The sequence below is a fragment of the Bufo gargarizans genome, chromosome 6 (assembly GCF_014858855.1).
Source record: "Bufo gargarizans isolate SCDJY-AF-19 chromosome 6, ASM1485885v1, whole genome shotgun sequence".
Classification (NCBI taxonomy): Eukaryota; Metazoa; Chordata; class Amphibia; order Anura; family Bufonidae; genus Bufo; species Bufo gargarizans.
In genome coordinates this window covers 133699181-133717640 of record NC_058085.1, presented here as the reverse complement: position 1 = coordinate 133717640, position 18460 = coordinate 133699181, and the positions used below count along the sequence as shown (strand labels likewise).

The following is an 18460-nucleotide window of genomic DNA, read 5'->3' as shown; positions in this document are numbered from 1 at the left end:
CATTGTTAAAGGGGCAGGCACTGTGGAGATCAATGTTAAAAAGACGGCCACTGTGGAAGTCAATGTTAAAGGGGCGGGCACTGTGGAGCAGAGACTCTGTGGGTGGTCTCAGTCTGGAGGACTGAAGGGCCACAAGGCTATGCGACGCCTGATCACTTTCCGGTGTGGAACCGTGTTTGTTGAGTGGACCGACTGAGGCTTGGAGCCTGAGACCCTGAGCATAAATCTGAGACTATAGGTGAGTCAGGGAAATCATAATGCTGTTTAGGTAGAGCCCGGCCGGGCAGGAGTTTATTTTGTATAACTGTTTATGTTTACGCATATGTGCCGCAATAAAACACAGTTTTGGCCCTAAAATCCTGGTGTCTGTGAAGAAATCTGTGAGTGTGACCCCCTGAAAGAAGGCGATCCCTTACAATATATATCCCCAAGGATTTCCAGCACATTACAATTTACTGAGGCTAGTAGTCCATGCTGAGAATTGTAGTTCTCTTGCCGCTAGACTGATCACAGTAACTATAGGGGTCGCAGCGGTCGTGGTTGGGACCAGGCCCCTAAGTCAGGGGGGCCAAGAGGGCCCCCTTGCCAGTGGTACTGTACTTTTCCCTTTATAAGATGCAGTGCATCTTATAAAGGAATACTAGCGAGCTTCCATAATGGAAGCGCTCACTAGTCCGCAGGAGGAGGGGGAGAGAAGCGCTGTGAGCGCTGTTCAGTACTTACCCCTCCTCCTGCTCGCTCTTCTCAGGGCCGGCGCTGCTGTGTCCTGGCTGCCTGCAGCGTCAGGACGTACAGAGCGCACTCTGATCTGACACTGCAGGAGGTCAGGTGACTGCAGCGCGGGCCCTGAGAACAGAAGACAGCCAGGACAAGGAGAGTTGCGGCAGGAGAGGTAAGTTACTTTATTATTTTACAGTCTGATATAGAGGTCTAATTGGGGGTCTGGAGAGGTCTAATGGGGGTCTGGAGAGGTCTAATGGGGGTTAGGTCATCATGGAGGATAGGTCATCAGTAGTAAAAAGAGGACAACCCCTTTAACAGTAGGACTGGAGGGAAGGGGGGGGGGGCATTTCAATATTTTCCTTAGGCAGCAGAAAAGCTAGGTGCACCAGCGCTGAGTGAGGGGGGGGGGGGGGGGGGCAAGATATACTCTTGCACAAGGGCCCATGAGCCTTTAGCTACGCCGCTGATCACAGCTAGATAACCTCGGACTGTCTACAATTCAATACATTTTCAACTTACGAGAAGAATTTAATTCACACAAGTCTGGAATTACATGTTCAGCTTCATTTCTAATGTGGATGATCTGAATGTCTGCATAACTGGATCCCCTCACACCATGGATTTGTATGTACAGTTAGTTGTTTTGCAGAACAGCTCCCTCATTGCTTCCCTTGTCTTCTCTTGTTGATCAGACAGTTAGAGCAAGTTACAACCTGTAGAACAACAGCCCAGGTTGTGAGCAGCCTTCATTCAGCCAGCTGCTTGCACACAGTGCTAATTATATTAATGAGGGTTTCCCTGGGGAAGAATCAGTGACATCAGGAGAAGTACCTACCAATTACAATGTTGGAGGCGGCACCAGGAGTTTGGCAGAGCTGACTTGCTAGAGGTACAGTACTTGGCTATCGACAGGGAAGTAAAGCTTGGTGACTGGAGAAGGTATGAGATGGAGGTTTATCATCATGGGTCACCACCACATGGTTTGACGTGAATTTGGATTGAGTGAACTCTGCTATTAGAAATGACCTCTATTACTGATACCTTCCTGGACCCCTCAAAGTCAGCCTTTCTAGACTTCAGCCATGGACCAACATCATCTCCTCAACCACAGCATTCTCCAATCTTGGCACATGGACATTATCCATCCTTGCATGGCTTTCACTCTAGCGGACATGAGGGTCTCTTCTCTCCAGGGATATCGGCCTACGGAGGCAGGTCATTCCCATACCCATACCCAACATCTCCTGCATCCAATCCTCATGGCCATCATAACGGGAACCCTTATCTCAGCTACCAGCACTACAGTGGCGCACTTAGTCATGGTGGGAGACTTGAAGATCCAGGTTGGTGGCAACCGAGTAAAATATGACATCTTCTACTAATACAGTATACAGTTTAAAGTGTACTCTATAACAATAATGCATTGAGTTAATTACTAAGGGGAAATCACACATTTTAAAGTATTTGGCCAAGAGTAATCAGATTTTTTTCTCTAATCATCTGTATTTGAATGGACAACATTTAACTGTATACCATGTCAAGTTAGAAGCTTGCAGCTATTTGGTGAGTGAAAAGTACAGCTTATTATGGTAGTGGGGGCAGTGGGGACATTTCATAAAACGTTTGCAACGGAAACCCATTGCAACTATTTACATTCCAATCAGAATTTTTCTGCTCCATTTTTTCCTTGTAGTTATTTAAACACTATGTATTACTGTATGATTATTTGGTTACTGTATGGCACTGTTATATGTTCATTGTATGACACTGTTTTAAACAGTGGTAGCATGTGTGCACTTTATGGTAGCTACTTTGGCGGTGTAGTGCAATATTATTTATGGCAAAGTGTAGTATTTGAGCAGTATTATTATTCATCATAGCACGTGATCATGACCCCCTTCTTCATACAGAGTTCTGTACAGATTTTGAGCCAGCCTTTCTGGCATTCCAAATTCTAGTTTTTATAAGTTCAACTAATAATAATAATGATAGGAGCTTTCTGCCTGCCACTGTGCATTTTTTGTAAATGTATTTACTGGCTGGACAGGACACAAAAGAAATGCTGGGAGTTGTAGTTCTTGCAGTATTTATTTACATGTTTCAATTAAACTTCTATTAAAAGTTAGACTTGGTCATCTATACAAATACTATTAATAATCCACTACTTGTGGTGCAATAAAAATAATAGACTGTTTACACAGGATGACTGCCAGGAAGTGTTCACTGAGTGAGGCATGTAACAATGGCAGCACTGTGGCTCATACACTGAAACAATTACAATGCCCGGTGCTCGGTTTTATATGCATCCACATAAATTTACCAGTCAAAAAATTACATTTTCATCTGTATAAATCTGTCTATCCATCCATGTATCTATCTATCTATCTATCTATCTCTCTATCTCATATCTATCTATTATCTATCTCATATCTATCTATCTATCTATCCATCAGTATCTGCGTATCTATCTATCTATCTATCTATCCATCTCTCTATCTCATATCTATCTATTATCTATCTCATATATATCTATCTATCTATCTATCAGTATCTGCGTATCTATCTATCTATCTATATCTATCTATCAGTATCTGCGTATCTATCTATCTATCTATTTATCTATATCTATCTATCAGTATCTGCGTATCTATCTATCTATCTATCTATCTATCTATCTATCAGTATCTGCGTATCTATCTATCTATCTATATCTATCTATCAGTATCTGCGTATCTATCTATCTATCTATTTATCTATATCTATCTATCAGTATCTGCGTATCTATCTATCTATCTATCTATCTATCTATCAGTATCTGTGTATCTATCTATCTACACACACATATCTACATATCTATCTATCTGTATCTGCGTATCTATCTATCTACACACACATATCTATCTTCTATCTATCTATCTATCTATCTATCTATCTATCTATCTATCTATCTACCAACCTACCTGTTGGTCTGTCTATCTATTGTAATAACAATGAGTGATCACCCAACCTTTCCTATCCATAACTCTGCATCTAAACACTTGCTGTGCAACCATGACCAATCTTTTTATCATCATGATCCGATCTCTGGTCAGACTGGTTGGTAGGTGGCGAATTGTGCTCTGTTCTGTGTATGGTGCAGGTATAGATATGTAGTATCTCACTGCTTTTAGAAGAATAATATGCATTACAAAACAACCTTCTGGAATAACGGGCATACGTATAATTAAGAAGCGATTATTATGGAAATATTAAGAGAGTTTAGAGCTGCAATATTTTACACCTGGAAATTCTAATATTCCTAATAATATAACAGGGGATGCAGCTGAAGAGTGTACTGTGATGTTCTGCAGCAGTTGTGGTATGTATTATGATGTTCTGCAGCAGCTGAGAAATGAATTATAATGTTCTTCAGTGTATAATATCCAATTGCAGCTGCTGCCGAACCTCAGAAACTGGATTTGATTACACTTTTGTCAAAACCAGAAACATTTGTCAAAACCCTCAAATTTGAATTTTAACTAAATATGTTCTAGGCAACTCAGGATCCCACCAAAAATTCTGATGGAATCGTTAAAGTTGCCCATACATATTAGATGTAAGCCCATTTAACCTGCTAGTCAGTCAGAATTGGTAGGCTGACTATCCTATGTGTAGGGGACTGTCCTTATCCTCCCTTGAGGTCAAAAGTCAAGGAAAAGAACTATCAGGCATGCTGGATCTTAATGTTCTGGAATGGATCCATTGTTGCCAGCAACTAATTTCCCTCTCCTCACTAAAAATTCATGTGCACTCGGCCAAACTTGTGTATGTGTTTGCCTGACAGTTATTGTATTTGTTTTGGTGGTTTAATATAAGGACGCATTTTGGTGTAAGGAGTAGGAGTAATTCGGAATTGCAAATTTTTATCGCAAATATCGGCACTTTGAGAATTCGCGAATATTTTGACTATAGTGATATATATTAGTAATTTCAAATATTCAAGATTTTTTTTAATCAGTACACATGATCCCTCACTGCTTCTAGCTTGTGGGCCAATGAGAAAGCTGCAAAATCTTTGACTTTAGGAGTAGTGTTGATAGCGAATTTTTGTAATACGAATTTTTATTGCGAATTTTTCAATTGGCGATTTCCGCAATCAAGAAAATAATGACTGGAGATAACGAACTCTCGAATTCGTGAATATATAGCAAATATTCGCCCAAATATTCGTGAAATATAACAAATTCAAATATTGCCCCTGCCGCTCATCACTAGTAAGGAGGGCTGATCTCATTGACATGTATGGACAGTCATGTTACAGAAAAAGATTTACCATTGTAGCCAGTCAATTCCCAAAACTGTTCTACACTAGTAAGTGGGGTGTGAAGTCTTCCACCAAGTAGGAAAGATGTATTGGACCTCCTGTGGGGTTAGGTCCCAATGCATCTGTATTTCCTGCATACACCTATCAACATTGTTGCTCTACAGCTTCAAAGAAAATTCTTGCTTTGATTGACCACTTATATTCCTGCTTTATGAAGATCTAAATAATAAGCATTTCCTATAAGTTCTGTACATTTTAGGTATCCATATGCTAGTTTGAGAACCACTGCATTTAGGGGCTGCAGAGGTAGGAGCTTCACTTAAGTTCTGGAGGAGGCCCAAAGTCCTCTGCCACATGCAATGGCACATTATATGAAATCTATCTAGTTATCAAAGAAATCTTGTATACTACATTATTTAACAAAGCTGTGTACACAGAACCTCTATGTTCCATACCACAGCATCATTGGAACCCCACGGTGACTTTATCTTCTTGTATTCTTCCCGAGAAGCAATGTTCCTAGGAGAGTGTACATTTATATCACAGCTTGTAGTGCATTATGCCACAATGTTTTTTCACACAAACTTATGAGAAGGAAGCTCCCTACATCTCAGTATCAGAGTTACATGAAGGTATCAGAGAGCCCTTAGTTCTTTATAAGTGCAACTTACGAATTATTAATGCTTCTCCAATACTAGTTGTACTGCATGAGGCCTTGGAAATCTAGGAGAGCCATTTGTATGGTTTACATAACTATGGATATGATTTGTACTTTTGCAACAGTTGAATTTCCACAGGCTGGAGACCTCTTCTCTAGAGAACAGTGGTTTTTGATTTCTTAGAATATATTTCAGATGTATAATATGCAGTTTGCTATTTGAATACATATGAGAACTATGAACAGAGTTTACCTATGCATAATTGCATTTTACTATGCTTTCAATGTGACCTATCCACCATTGAGGTGCAGAGGCCTAACTTGAAGATCCTGGGCCCCATTGAAAAATCTGTAACCCGGCCCTCACCTACCATGTGCCATTTATAATATTTGTGACTTTGGGCCCCTCGGCCCCTCCAACACAGCGGGGTGTATTGCAGCCTCTGTATCCCCTATAGCTATAGCCTATATAAGACAGAGCGAATGTCGTTAGTGCAAACAAAATTGAACGAGCCTTCACAAGATGTAATAAGTATGAGTGATTAAATGACAAACGAGGAATTGCTTGTTTCTCACCAATCGTGATCTTTCATCCTGCTAAAATATTTTTGTTCCTAGGTCACAGATCCGTTAGTATAATATTGAGTCGCCTACTTGCTTTCAGATCACATAGTTCCACCATTCTCCCTGAAGCCCACCTTCATGAGCAAGCAAAATCTTCAATCTATAATCGTTATCTGTAAGACATCTGCTGGTCTAATAAAAGCCTTTACATTGTATTAGACAGCCCAATGTGGTAGACGATTGTTGGGAGGGAAACTAGCGGGGTAGACCGTTGCTACAGTATTACATGGAGCGATGATTTCCGCAGCATGAGGAGGAGCGATCACTATGCTATTGCTCATCCCCATGCTTGATAGTGGTTTGCCGGTGGTAGATCGTTATTATACACCACAATCTGCTGCCTGTAAATTATAACTTTTGAACATGTCAAAAGATTTTGATTGCCCGATGAATTTCCTGTTCATCGGGCAATCAACTCCAGTATTACACTGCAAGATGATTTCTAACGAACGTTCATATGGCAAGTAATGGCAACATGAGGGTATCTATGTGAGGCCTCTGTGTTGCATCATGCCACCATGCTCTCCTCTTAGGCATTATTCACACGACTGAAAAATGGGCATGTGACAGCTGCTTTTTTGATGGGCATGACACAGCCATTTTCAGAACAATGACAGCCTATTTGTGTATTCATATGTCCATTTTTTATGGACTGTGAATACTGGCCATCATAAAATCAGACATATACTGTTTTGTCCATTTTCACAGCCCTACAGCCCCCACACAATTGAAGAGTACCATTTTAATGGTTGTTTTACAGAAAAGCATCCTTGAAAAATGGTTGTGACAGATTAATAATTTTTAAGGGCTGTTTTGTCTTAACTGTCATGCAAATGTAAGCTTATTGTCTTTGGCCTTTTCACAAGATACACATATTTTTAAGTGTGGCTCTTTCCTAGGTAGGTCTTTATGCTCCATCTTGAAGTTGAGGAAATATCTTTTGTATTTGTCAACTTTTCTCTTCTTCCTTGATCACTGTTCCTATTGCTTATTATAGGCCACTCATTGTGCAACAGTGACTTCAAATCCTTACTTGAGCAATGAAGATTTTCCACATTCCAACAGTTGTTTCCTTTTGAGGTGGCCTTTATGATCTGGACTTCTAAAAAGTCTTCATGTGTCCCTTTTTCCAGTATCCCTATATCAGATTACAATGCACTGTAAACAATAAAGGACAGAAAAACAAATCAATCATTAGTATACCTCACAATACTGGGAATATATAGCATTCCAATGTACTAATGATCACACTGAAGTCTCAGAGGGGATCCCTCACTTACAACTGCCCCCTCTATGAGCCAATAGTCAACAGAAGCTTGTAATGTGGGCTGATGTCCCTCTTTAAAAAACAATTGCAGACCAAATGAAGCTCAAACAATTCCATGTTACTGGAAGCAGCTGTATATACATTACCACATCAAGTTTTATGGATAATGTCTCTTTAAGAAGCACAATATGCTTAATAGTTTCAGTTCAAATTAATAGAACACTGAATGTTTGTCCCACAAATACCACTATACTACTTTAATTACTATGCTCAGTCTCACATCAATCTCTCAATGTAATTGGCGACAATTTTGAACACAAGTCTTGCACAGGGCTCCCTCTCTGCCGCAGTTCCCTAAGTCTCAAGTGTTCTGTCTCATTCCTCCAGGCTACTGCCCAGAAATCTTACTATTCAATTTTTAGACCACTCATGTCTACTCCACATTCAGTCTACAATTAGGGCAGTATTCAGTATTCACACCTGGGTGAGTCTAGTTCAGGACTTTACTACCAGGCAACAACTCCAGGACAATTAGGCCTCATTGTACATATCTTTCTGGCCCAAAGGTATAAGGAGCCCCTACAGTATCCCACAACATGATCTAATGACAACCTCAGCCGGGTTTGAGCAGAGTATTGCTCACCCAGCTAAGGGTTCCTCAAACTAGGTTGACCATCCTACAACCCCTGCAGACTCTACAGAGCTAACTTCCTTCTTGTCCAAACTTTATTAGCCCCCACACCACTACTAGTTAGCACCATGCACAGTACCAATGTTCCAGGCCGCACTTGGCAAAGAAGCCTGCTATACTGCTCTCCTAGAAGAACTCGAACATTCTTTAGAGGTCTGCATCGTGATTCCTAACTTCCAATTCACACCTCCAAAGCCTTTCCAAAGTTCCAGGCATAAATTTCACACAGAAACACTGTACTGAGATCTAGAAACTCAGGCGGTTAATCTACAGAGTGGGCCATTTATATGGATACACCTTAATAAAATGGGAATGGTTGGTGATATTAACTTCCTGCTTGTGGCACCTTAGTATATGTGAGGGGGGGAAACTTTTCAAGATGGGTGGTGACCATGGCGGCCATTTTGAAGTCGACCATTTTGAATCCAACTTTAGTTTTTTCAATAGGAAGAGGGTCATGTGACACATAAAACTTATTGGGAATTTCACAAGAAAAACAATGGTGTGCTTGGTTTTAACGTAACGTTATTCTTTCCCACTCTTCACACACTGATAGCAACACCACAGGAGAAATGCTAGCACAGGCTTCCAGTATCCGTAGTTTCAGGTGCTGCACAGCATATGCTGTGAAGATACGAGATGTTCAGCACCTGAAACTACGGATCCTGGAAGCCTGTGCTAGCATTTTTTCTGCGGTGTTGCTATCAGTGTGTGAAGAGTGGGAGAAGAGGGTTGCATTGACAATCCAACACAATGGGCAGCACATTGAACACATTTTATAAGTGGTCAGAAACGTGTAAATAACTCATGAAAGAATAAAGTTACGTTAAAACCAAGCACACCATTGTTTTTCTTGTGACATTACCAATAAGTTGGATGTGTCACATGACCCTCTTCCTATTGAAAAAAACTAAAGTTGGATTCAAAATGGCCGACTTCAAAATGGCCGCCATGGTCACCACCCATCTTGAAAGGTTTCCCTCCTCACATATACTAATGTGCCACAAACAGGAAGTTAATATCACCAACCATTCCCATTTTATTAAGGTGTATCCATATAAATGGCCCACCCTGTATATTCCCCACCAATGATGTGAAGCCTGCTTCTTTTATAGGCTTTCTTTTGCACCATCCTGCAAGTATGGTTGCACAGTGTATTAGTATCATCACACTGTATCTCCAGCTAGTGCCAGGCTATTTCTGGTCTTAGCCAGTTCTTCATATCTCCCCTATAAGTGCCACCCAGAGGACTCTCAGCCACATCACATGGCAATGTGACACCCAGCTGACTTAAAAAAATATCAAAGCACATAAACACATAAGTAAATAAACACCTGTGCACTCTATCCATTAAAAGGCATAGTCCATTTAAAGGAACAAAACAAATGAGGGTACTCAGGTCCCTATTCTTACAAGCTCACAAAGAGCATCTCTTGGTCTGGCAGGCCTGCCAGCGCATGTCCCGTACTGCCTGATTGGCCATTTATTTAAATGGCTAGCATGTAATACTACATTTCCCATGTGGCGGCTATTACAAAGTATGGCCAGCACAACTTTACCTGCCGATAACATCAGGGTTTCTAAAGCAGAATGAGATGCAGGACCTGTGGCAAACAGCTCATTGCAGGGCCAATGTCTATTTACAGAGTGGTAGGAAATTTCATAAGCCTAAAGTAATAGAATAAATGCTATTCTAAATTAAAAACAGTGTTCAATTTGTTTGTGGAAATTAAAGCCTCTGCTGTATCTGTTCATTCAAATACTATTTTACAAAACATGCAGTACCACTTTTCACCACTGTGGACAGTATATACTTTCCATAGAATCCAATGCAACAGTGGCACTCCTAGCAAACATTCAATTATTTCTTAAAGGGTACAGTATACCAATTTTTGCAACAGTTTTTTATTGTTCTAATTCATCTAAATACAAATAAAGGACTTTGCTAATAGTCTGATTTAAAAATATCCTACTGTATTGTGTATACAGCTCCCTTGCAGACTTCTTGGTAAAACTGACAAAATGATCTAATCTATAAGTTACATGTAGAAAATGTTTTAGATTTTAATGTCAATTAAATGAATTTTTTATTAATAAAATCACAATTTGCTATACCTCACATAAAATGTGACCATTTAGATCACATACAATGCTATGCCCCAGTGTAAGAATGATGATGCTTTATGTAAAAACTAATTCAATTTTATAATATTAGTAACAGTAGATGTGGATAACCTAAAGTATGAGCCAAGAAATCTGTACTTATCTCATTATGACAACCTATTTTTATACTGGAGTTGTCCTGTGGTCACCTCTTAACTGCGGGTTCAGCTTTAGAATCTTCCATCAGTGATCAGCTGTGATCACTGGGAGTTTCACTTACTGGCTATACATTTCCCCTGCAGTGACCCCTGACTGAATGGCCAACCATGTAATCCATGGAAGGCCAAGTCGGCAATGGCTTTCTGTTCTGACTTATAGACGGGTTTGCCGAGCAAGAAACATCTCTATGATGTTATATGTTCTCAAAGGTAGGTAAATGGGATTGTTATCATCAACATCTCATTTAATAAAAATTGCTAGTGACCAGTCGGAGACACAGTGCTCATCACAGGTTTCTAATAAAAAACATTTCTCACTCACACACACATACACTAGTCTCAAATGATTATCTGGTAAGTGGAGACTCATTTTTTTTGTAACTGGTTTAGAGTGTACGCATGAATAAATAATGGCTGGGGCATTTCCAGAGTCTCAAAAAAGATCAGGGGTACATGCCCCAAACATACCTATCCAGCCTGCCTCCCCCTCTACCCCTGCTGTTATGCACTACACAACAATTGCATCCAGTGATTCCTAGGTGATGTTGTATTTGCTTATCTTCTTCTTTTGGCCCAGGCCGCCATGATGCTTCTTTCATCCACAAATTGTCTTTGCAGGGTTTGGCAAAAAAGACATCTTAAAGGGGTTCTGCAGTTTGTTTAAACTGATGATTTATCCTCTGGTTAGATCATCGGCATCTGACCGGCGGGGGTCTGACACCCGGAACCCCCGCCGATCAGCTGTTTGAGAAGGCATTCAAGTGAACAGAGCTTAGCCGCGCCCAGGCCAGTTGATACTAGTTGTGAAGTCACTGGGCCTATGGTAAACAGTGAGAAGGCCGTGGCACTGCTGTAGAGCTGCTACCTTCTCAAACAGCTGATCGGTGGGGGTCTCGGGTGTCGGATCCCCGCCGATCAGATGCTGATGATCTATCCAGAGGATGGATCATTAGTTTAAACAAACTGCAGAACCCATTTAAGTTTCTCACTTTTTCATCATCATCCCCACCTTCTCAACACAAAATCTCCATCCTGTAACCTAACATTGTCTTTCTGCTGCTACTGCCAATACTATTCCTGCTGGGATGCCCAGTGTACCTATGTACTGTAATACAGATAGTTACCCTGAAAATACTACTACCTATTAATGCCCCCTTCAGCAATTAGTGCCACACACAATGCCCTTAAAAATGATTGTGCCCGTCAAAAACTACCTCTGACAGTAATAGTGCCACAGACATAGTGCACCCACAGTACCAACCTAATAGTGCCAGTGACAGTAAGCATGCCTAATAAGTGCTCCAAAAAAAACTTTTAGAAAGTAGATAGTGAACCTGACAGTAATAATGCCCAAAAAGATCTGTAAAAAGTAATTATTTAAAGCCAAGGGCCCCAATAGTAATAGCCTCTACATATTACTCACCAAAATAATTATTCTAACAAGAAATCCCTGAACAATAATAGTGCTCGCTCATGGTGCCCCTGAAAGTTACTGTACCAGGGTTCTTCTAATGGTAACAGTGCCCCATAGTACCCCAATAGTAAACTAGTCCCCCAGAGTGACCCCATTAGCAATAGTGCCCCGATAGTAATAATTATACATCAGAGTGCCCCCATTAGTAATAGTGCCCCTAAACTTCTCCTAAAAGAAAAAATGCTCCCTCAGCATACGTGATTAGTAAGAAGAGTGTCCCAAGTTAATAATGCTCCCCTAGATTGCCCCATTAGTAAAAATGTTCTCCTCAAGTGCTTCCAGTATTAATAGTTCCTATTATTAAAGCTTCTCCAGTTTTATTTATTTTTTGTCAGTAATAGAACTCCCCAATAGAGCCCCTAATTTTAAGTGTACCACAGTGAAAGAACAAAGAAAGCAATACTCACCTCCCTCCCATTTCAATCTGCCTTCAGTGGTATGGTGGAAGCCACAGGCCTCTTCTGGCTTGAGCTGCCACAGGTGGCTGGGTCCCACCCTCTGATAGAATACAGACCTAGGCTGCTGTTCCCTGCTGCAGTACGCTATTATATAGGTGTCTTTAGAACACTGTTCAGTTTATTGTGGTGGTCGCTCATAAATTCAGGACACTTGGCAAAAAATCCTGGGTTTATGTCCCATATGCCTGGTTCTAATGATCCAACTGTGTCATGCTCAGACAGATTGTTGGTTATTGACTTAAAAAACTGTCCCAATGTATTTGACATTAGTATTACTTTTTCAAGGAATACAATGTAACCTTTTCGATATAGACAGGAAGAGAGAGAAATAGGGAGGAAGGAAGGACAGAAAGAAGGTGGAGAGGGAGGGAGACAGGAAGGAAGGAAGAAAGAAAGTATGATAGTTGAGAGAAGGATAGATGGATGGATGGGTAAAAGAAGGAAAGGATAGTAAAGGAAAGGGTAAAAGGAATAGGAATGATGGATGGGGGAAGGAATAGAAGGAAACTAAAGTGTTTGAAGTATCTAAAGCATGTGACACCTCCTTCTAACACAGTGTTGATTTTTACTGTATTAATTTCCATTTAGAGGATAGTTACATTTGGTTCTTTATAATGTACCCTAGTATCAAAATCCCAGGTCATTGATGTCTAGAAGAGCTCTTGGTAGCTTTCTAGTATGTCCCTGGAGCCAGCATCACCTTTCTTCTCTGAACTGCATAATTAACTCCCTACATCTTGAGTCTCCATCTATCCATGGAATAAATATCTTCCATTTTGACTACTTTTGACTGTTAGTGATAGTAATATACCTGTTTATATCAGCTACCTATTTATTTTATCATTTGTCTTTTCAGAACCAGAGAAATCAACAGTCATAGAAAATGGAGAAATACGGATAAATGGAAAAGGGAAGAAAATTAGAAAACCTCGCACAATATATTCCAGCTTGCAACTTCAGGCATTAAATCAGAGGTTCCAACAAACTCAGTATTTGGCGCTACCAGAGAGGGCAGAGCTGGCTGCACAGCTTGGCCTAACACAGACACAGGTGAAGAACAAATGGTTTCGGTCATTTTTATGATATCAATAGAGAGTGAAGGATCCAGTAGTTGGAAGCATAACCTTCTTTTAATAAAGGTGGCAGAACTTTAGTAGTGTTGGACCGGGATTCTTGGATCCACTAGCGGAGATGAGTCTCAGGCCCATTCCATCTGTGCAGAACATATGCACATCCACTTTTAGCTACATTGTTACATTTGTTGGTTGTCATTGTAGACACAGGACATATCATCAATTAGGTCAGGTTGTTTATGCATCATTCCATGATGAAATAGACTTTAATAGCAAGTGATTAATTCCAAACATTGCTCTCAATTGGGTTATCTTCAGCTGGAAATATAAATGAGAACTAAGTCACATTTAGATTCCTATTGCCCAAATATGATGCTTCCAATGTCTAATGTATGCGCCAAGTGTTGACCTGTGCCCCTTCTTTATTATAGGTGAAAATATGGTTTCAGAATAAGAGATCCAAGTACAAGAAGATCATAAAACACGGTTCTAGTATTCAGGATGGAGACCAAGCTCTCACCTCATCTTCACTCTCTCCTTCCTCTCCTAATGTTCCTCCCAGTTGGGACTTTTCTTCAGCTACAAAGACTACGGCAGTTGCTTCGAATTACTTGAATAATTATAACTCTTGGTATCAGGCTCCAGATACTTTTTCAAGACCCACAATGATGTAATGAAACAATGGAGGTCTTAATGCCAGTTCAGATGTAACTTGTCAATATGGGTCACATGAAGAAAGGGGCTATGGGCTTTTCTTGAAGTACTCTCTTCCATGTTAATAGCTAAACAGATTGAAAGTAGTGTGAACCCATCCATTAACTGGAGAAGAAGATTCAATACCTTAATGCACACCTAATGGAAGACAGGCAGATGGATCATTTGTTTACCATGTGAAATACAGACTATGTAACATAGAGACAACTTATGTAGCTGCTATGGGGCCCCTGGAGACAGGACAACCATTCCAGGTTGATCTAGTTTCCATTTTAATAAATGAAGAGAACCTTCACAGAAATGTGGACTACAAAGATTATACCATGTAAGCAAACCAGTAGAAATGAATCTTGATAATGGGATGTGGCCATCTGACCTTTTGTCCCAGCTGGTTAGGAGTGTGGTGGTGTCAAACAGAACCTGCACAGGGGTCTTATTTTTATTGTTACTACGGAGCCCCCATCCTCTATCTACACCACAAGTATATTACAGAGCATATAAATTATGATTGCCTCAGTAAAGAAATTAATCTCTTCATTCTATTATGTACCCTAAAATTTCACAAACATGAGTGGTTGTTCCTGTGCTTCAGTGTTCAGCGCTGGGTTATAACTGTGTAAATGATGCTCAAATCCTTGGTGATGGGTTGCATTATCAGGAATATTAGATTACAATTTCCACCTTCGCTGTGACAGGTAGACAGACATAAGTATAAGTAAAAACAACTATATATATCACCAGCTTAATGCGAATGCCCTCCTTTGAACACCATTTTTATCTAAAGAAGTCTAAAACACATCTATATAGCAGTTTGAGCTCCGTTTATCTTAACCTGAGCTTTGCACACATTATATTTACTGTAACTGATAAAATTCTGATTTCCTGAAGCCACCACTAGTCGTAGCTTAGGAGCTTACTACATACTGTCATACATTAAAAGGTGTTTTCCAGTAATTACACTCATTTACCTATGCCCTGTAGCCTGCATCTATTGAAAGATTCATACCTGCTCCCTGCTTCTCTGGTCCTGCACTCTGGCTTCTGTTCCTCCATCTTTGGTCCCGACTTGTTTTCTTCCAATCATGTATGAACATGGTAACCTGCACTGCTGCAGCCAATTACTCATTGGCCATGTCCATACCCAGCTGGAAGAAAACAAGACAGTGACCAGCAGATCGAGGAACGGGAACCAGTGCGCCGGACTGGAGGGGTAGAGAGCATGTAAATATGCATCTTTCGATAGGCGATACAGGCTACAGGGCATAGGTAAAATGTGTATAATTACCAGAGAACCACTTTAAAGGGCTAGTCTAGGATTTTGATGTTGATGGACTATTCTCAGGGTAGGCCATCAGTATCATACCAGCGGAAGTCGGACACCACCAACCTAACCCCCCCACCTGCCAATCAGCTGTTTCCTTGTAGCTATTGTGCTACAAGAAAAAAAGAACAAAGCTGGAAACTGCAGTGCTGCTCCTTTTGAAGTGAATGGGGACAGCACTGCAATTACTAGCTCAATCCACTACACAATTATAGGATCTGTGTACTGCACTGGAGCTACAACTAAACAGCTGATTGGCAGTATATGGGGTGTTAGACCAGGTCAGTCTGTTATTAATGGCCTATTTTGAGGATAGGCCATAACTATTAAATTCTTGGACTACCCATTTAAACTAAATAACTCAATAATAAAATGGTTTGCAGTTATCTAAGTACCCTCTAATGGTGTCTGCAGGCAAACGAAATGTTATCACTTAATGGTATCGCAGTGATTTGGAGCATATCAGGAAAACAGAGCTCCAACTGCTAAGATAAATCAGCAGAGAATATTGGCTCTAAACATAGCCTGGTGTTAAAAGGTAGACATTGCCTATAAAACAAATCTAAGCAGTACTGGCAGTTACCTTCAACTGATCAACACTAAAGATTGGTTTTTAAGTTTTAGATCTCAAGAACATCAACTTTTTTTGAAATGTTAAAAATATAATGATCAATATATCTAGTTGGTCTACCTATTTCTCCTGCAGGAGCTATGTTGAGATTCCATTGTAGGTATGAAATATACTGTAGGCGAACATGTCCAGAAGTCATCAATTATTTAACAAACTTGTATAATCAAAAACTATGTAGGTCTGTCCTAAAAAAATGTAGGGATTCCACAACATTTTGTTTTTCTCCTATACTATATCTACTCATAGAGAGTGTTTAATCACCGTGAAGAGTCTAAAAGGGAAGACAACAGTCCTCTGGAATTCTGGGAAGAGGGTATGCAAATGAGATCTTAACAAATTCTTCCTCTAACACCACCAGATGTAAGGTAGCCAAGTCAACGTTCAACTTTTAAAACAGGCCTTGAAACATAACCTGGATAATAACTATGCCAGCCTCTCATCTGCAGACAGCTGTTTCATGGTGATTGTCCCTTATCAGTGCAGAGCAGAGAGTACTGGCTTAACTGGGTGAGAAACCTAGGTCAGAATTCATATTATATCTCCTTATGGAGAGTGTCTAATCAGAATGAGGAGTCTTATAGGCCAGGCAAAGCTCCTCTGGAATTCTGGGAAGAGGATATACAAATCAACTCTTAACAAGCTCTGCTTCTAATAACACCAGATGGAGGGTAGCTATCCTATAAGCCAAAATTTGACTTGAGACAATAACATGCCCCTCCTATATTCTACATCCACAACCTGAACTGAAATACATATAAAAGGAACCTGTCACATTGACCCTGCAAACTGATGTGCATTATAGAGCTGGAGGCGTGTAGCAGACTGATATATAGTTGCTTGGGAAAAGACTCACTATAACTTGTATTTCACTTAATTACATTTCCGCTCTTTCTGGGATTAGTCATAAAGTGGGTGGTCTTAACAGAGATTGAAAGATTTCCTCATATAAATTTGGATATAGAGATAGCTGTCAATCACTAGGACTGCCCACTGGGACTCCTAAGCATAGTTAGAGCGGGGACTTAATTGAAATACTGATGTTATCCTGAATCATTTCCCATAAAACTATATATCAATCTGCTCAGCTCCTCCTTAAGAGAACATGCTGCAGATCAAAGTGCATGTTCAATGTCACAGGTTCCTTAAAGGGAACCTGTCACCAGGATTTGGGGTACAGAGCTGAGGACATGGGCTGCTAGATGGCCGCTAGCACATCCGCCATACCCAGTCCCCATAGCTCTGTGTGCTTTTATTGTGTAAAAAAAACTATTTGATACATATGCAAATCAACCCGAGATGAGTCCTGTCCCTGACTGATCTCACGTACAGGACTCATCTCAGGTTAATTTGCATATGTATCAAATGGTTTTTTTTACACCATAAAAGCACACAGAGCTATGGGGACTGGGTATTGCGGATGTGCTAGTGGCCATCTAGCAGCCCATGTCCTCAGCAATATACACAAAATCCCGGTGACAGGTTCCCTTTAAGTAAATCATTTTAGCAAAACTGAACTTTTTGGCTCAGGTTTACAGGGATTTAACTCATGGACGATTGTTTATTTGGAACAAATGATCCATGAAGAGATGGGATGAAATATGCAATTTGTAAGGTAAGGTAATTGGTGACAGTCATTCTGTCTTAATTCATGTGTATTATGTGATTATATCATGGTTCATGGTACTTTACCATCTTTGCCTAGTGGAGCAAAATACATTGCTCCATCAGTTTTTGGCCACTATGAGTTATGTTCGGTAAATAATGCCAGCCATTAGTGTCTATCAACATTGTATGGTATCTTATCACACCCAGTGTTCTTCCTATAACTGAGGACTTCTGCTGCCACCATGTTTTTTTGGATCTAATGGGATTCCTATGACATTGCTGAGATGCTGAGATCAAGGTCATGAGACCTGTATGCTTCAGGTATCAAAATCTACTTTGTGGTAGTGAGTGACCAAATAAAATGATGCATCCCTAATAGCCAGGGTAGTTCACACTTTAACCTTCTTCTTCTTTGTTTCTGTACTTCTTGATTACCATTCGTTCATAGGCCACCACTGAAAGGTGCAGAATGATTGTATGAGAATCCTTCAGGTAATAGCCAACTCTGTGGTGGGTCTCATCATATCAAAAGTCTCAGTCACTAATAATGTATGTGTATATTGATTTTCATTTCTATCTACTTTACCTCCTGAGTCG

At 40.3% G+C, this 18460-nt stretch overlaps 1 protein-coding gene across 1 annotated transcript; it reads left to right on the top strand.

The window, feature by feature from the left end:
* Positions 1-1638: 1638 nt before the first annotated feature.
* On the top strand, positions 1639-15565 carry DLX4 (distal-less homeobox 4). The gene is made up of 3 exons (XM_044298833.1): positions 1639-2066; positions 13376-13569; positions 14024-15565. Exons 1-3 carry the CDS (start codon positions 1745-1747, stop codon positions 14264-14266), a joined length of 759 nt encoding a protein of 252 aa, XP_044154768.1. The 5' UTR covers positions 1639-1744; the 3' UTR covers positions 14267-15565.
* The last annotated feature ends 2895 nt before the right edge of the window (positions 15566-18460 follow it).

Bases quoted from the DNA above. Each gene is read 5' to 3' on its own strand.
- DLX4 (XM_044298833.1), top strand. From the start codon at position 1,745: ATGACCTCTATTACTGATACCTTCCTGGACCCCTCAAAGTCAGCCTTT. The intron at 2,067-13,375 runs GTTGGTGGCAAC...TTGTCTTTTCAG, and splicing joins TGGGAGACTTGAAGATCCAG to AACCAGAGAAATCAACAGTC. The intron at 13,570-14,023 runs GTGAAGAACAAA...TCTTTATTATAG, and splicing joins TTGGCCTAACACAGACACAG to GTGAAAATATGGTTTCAGAA.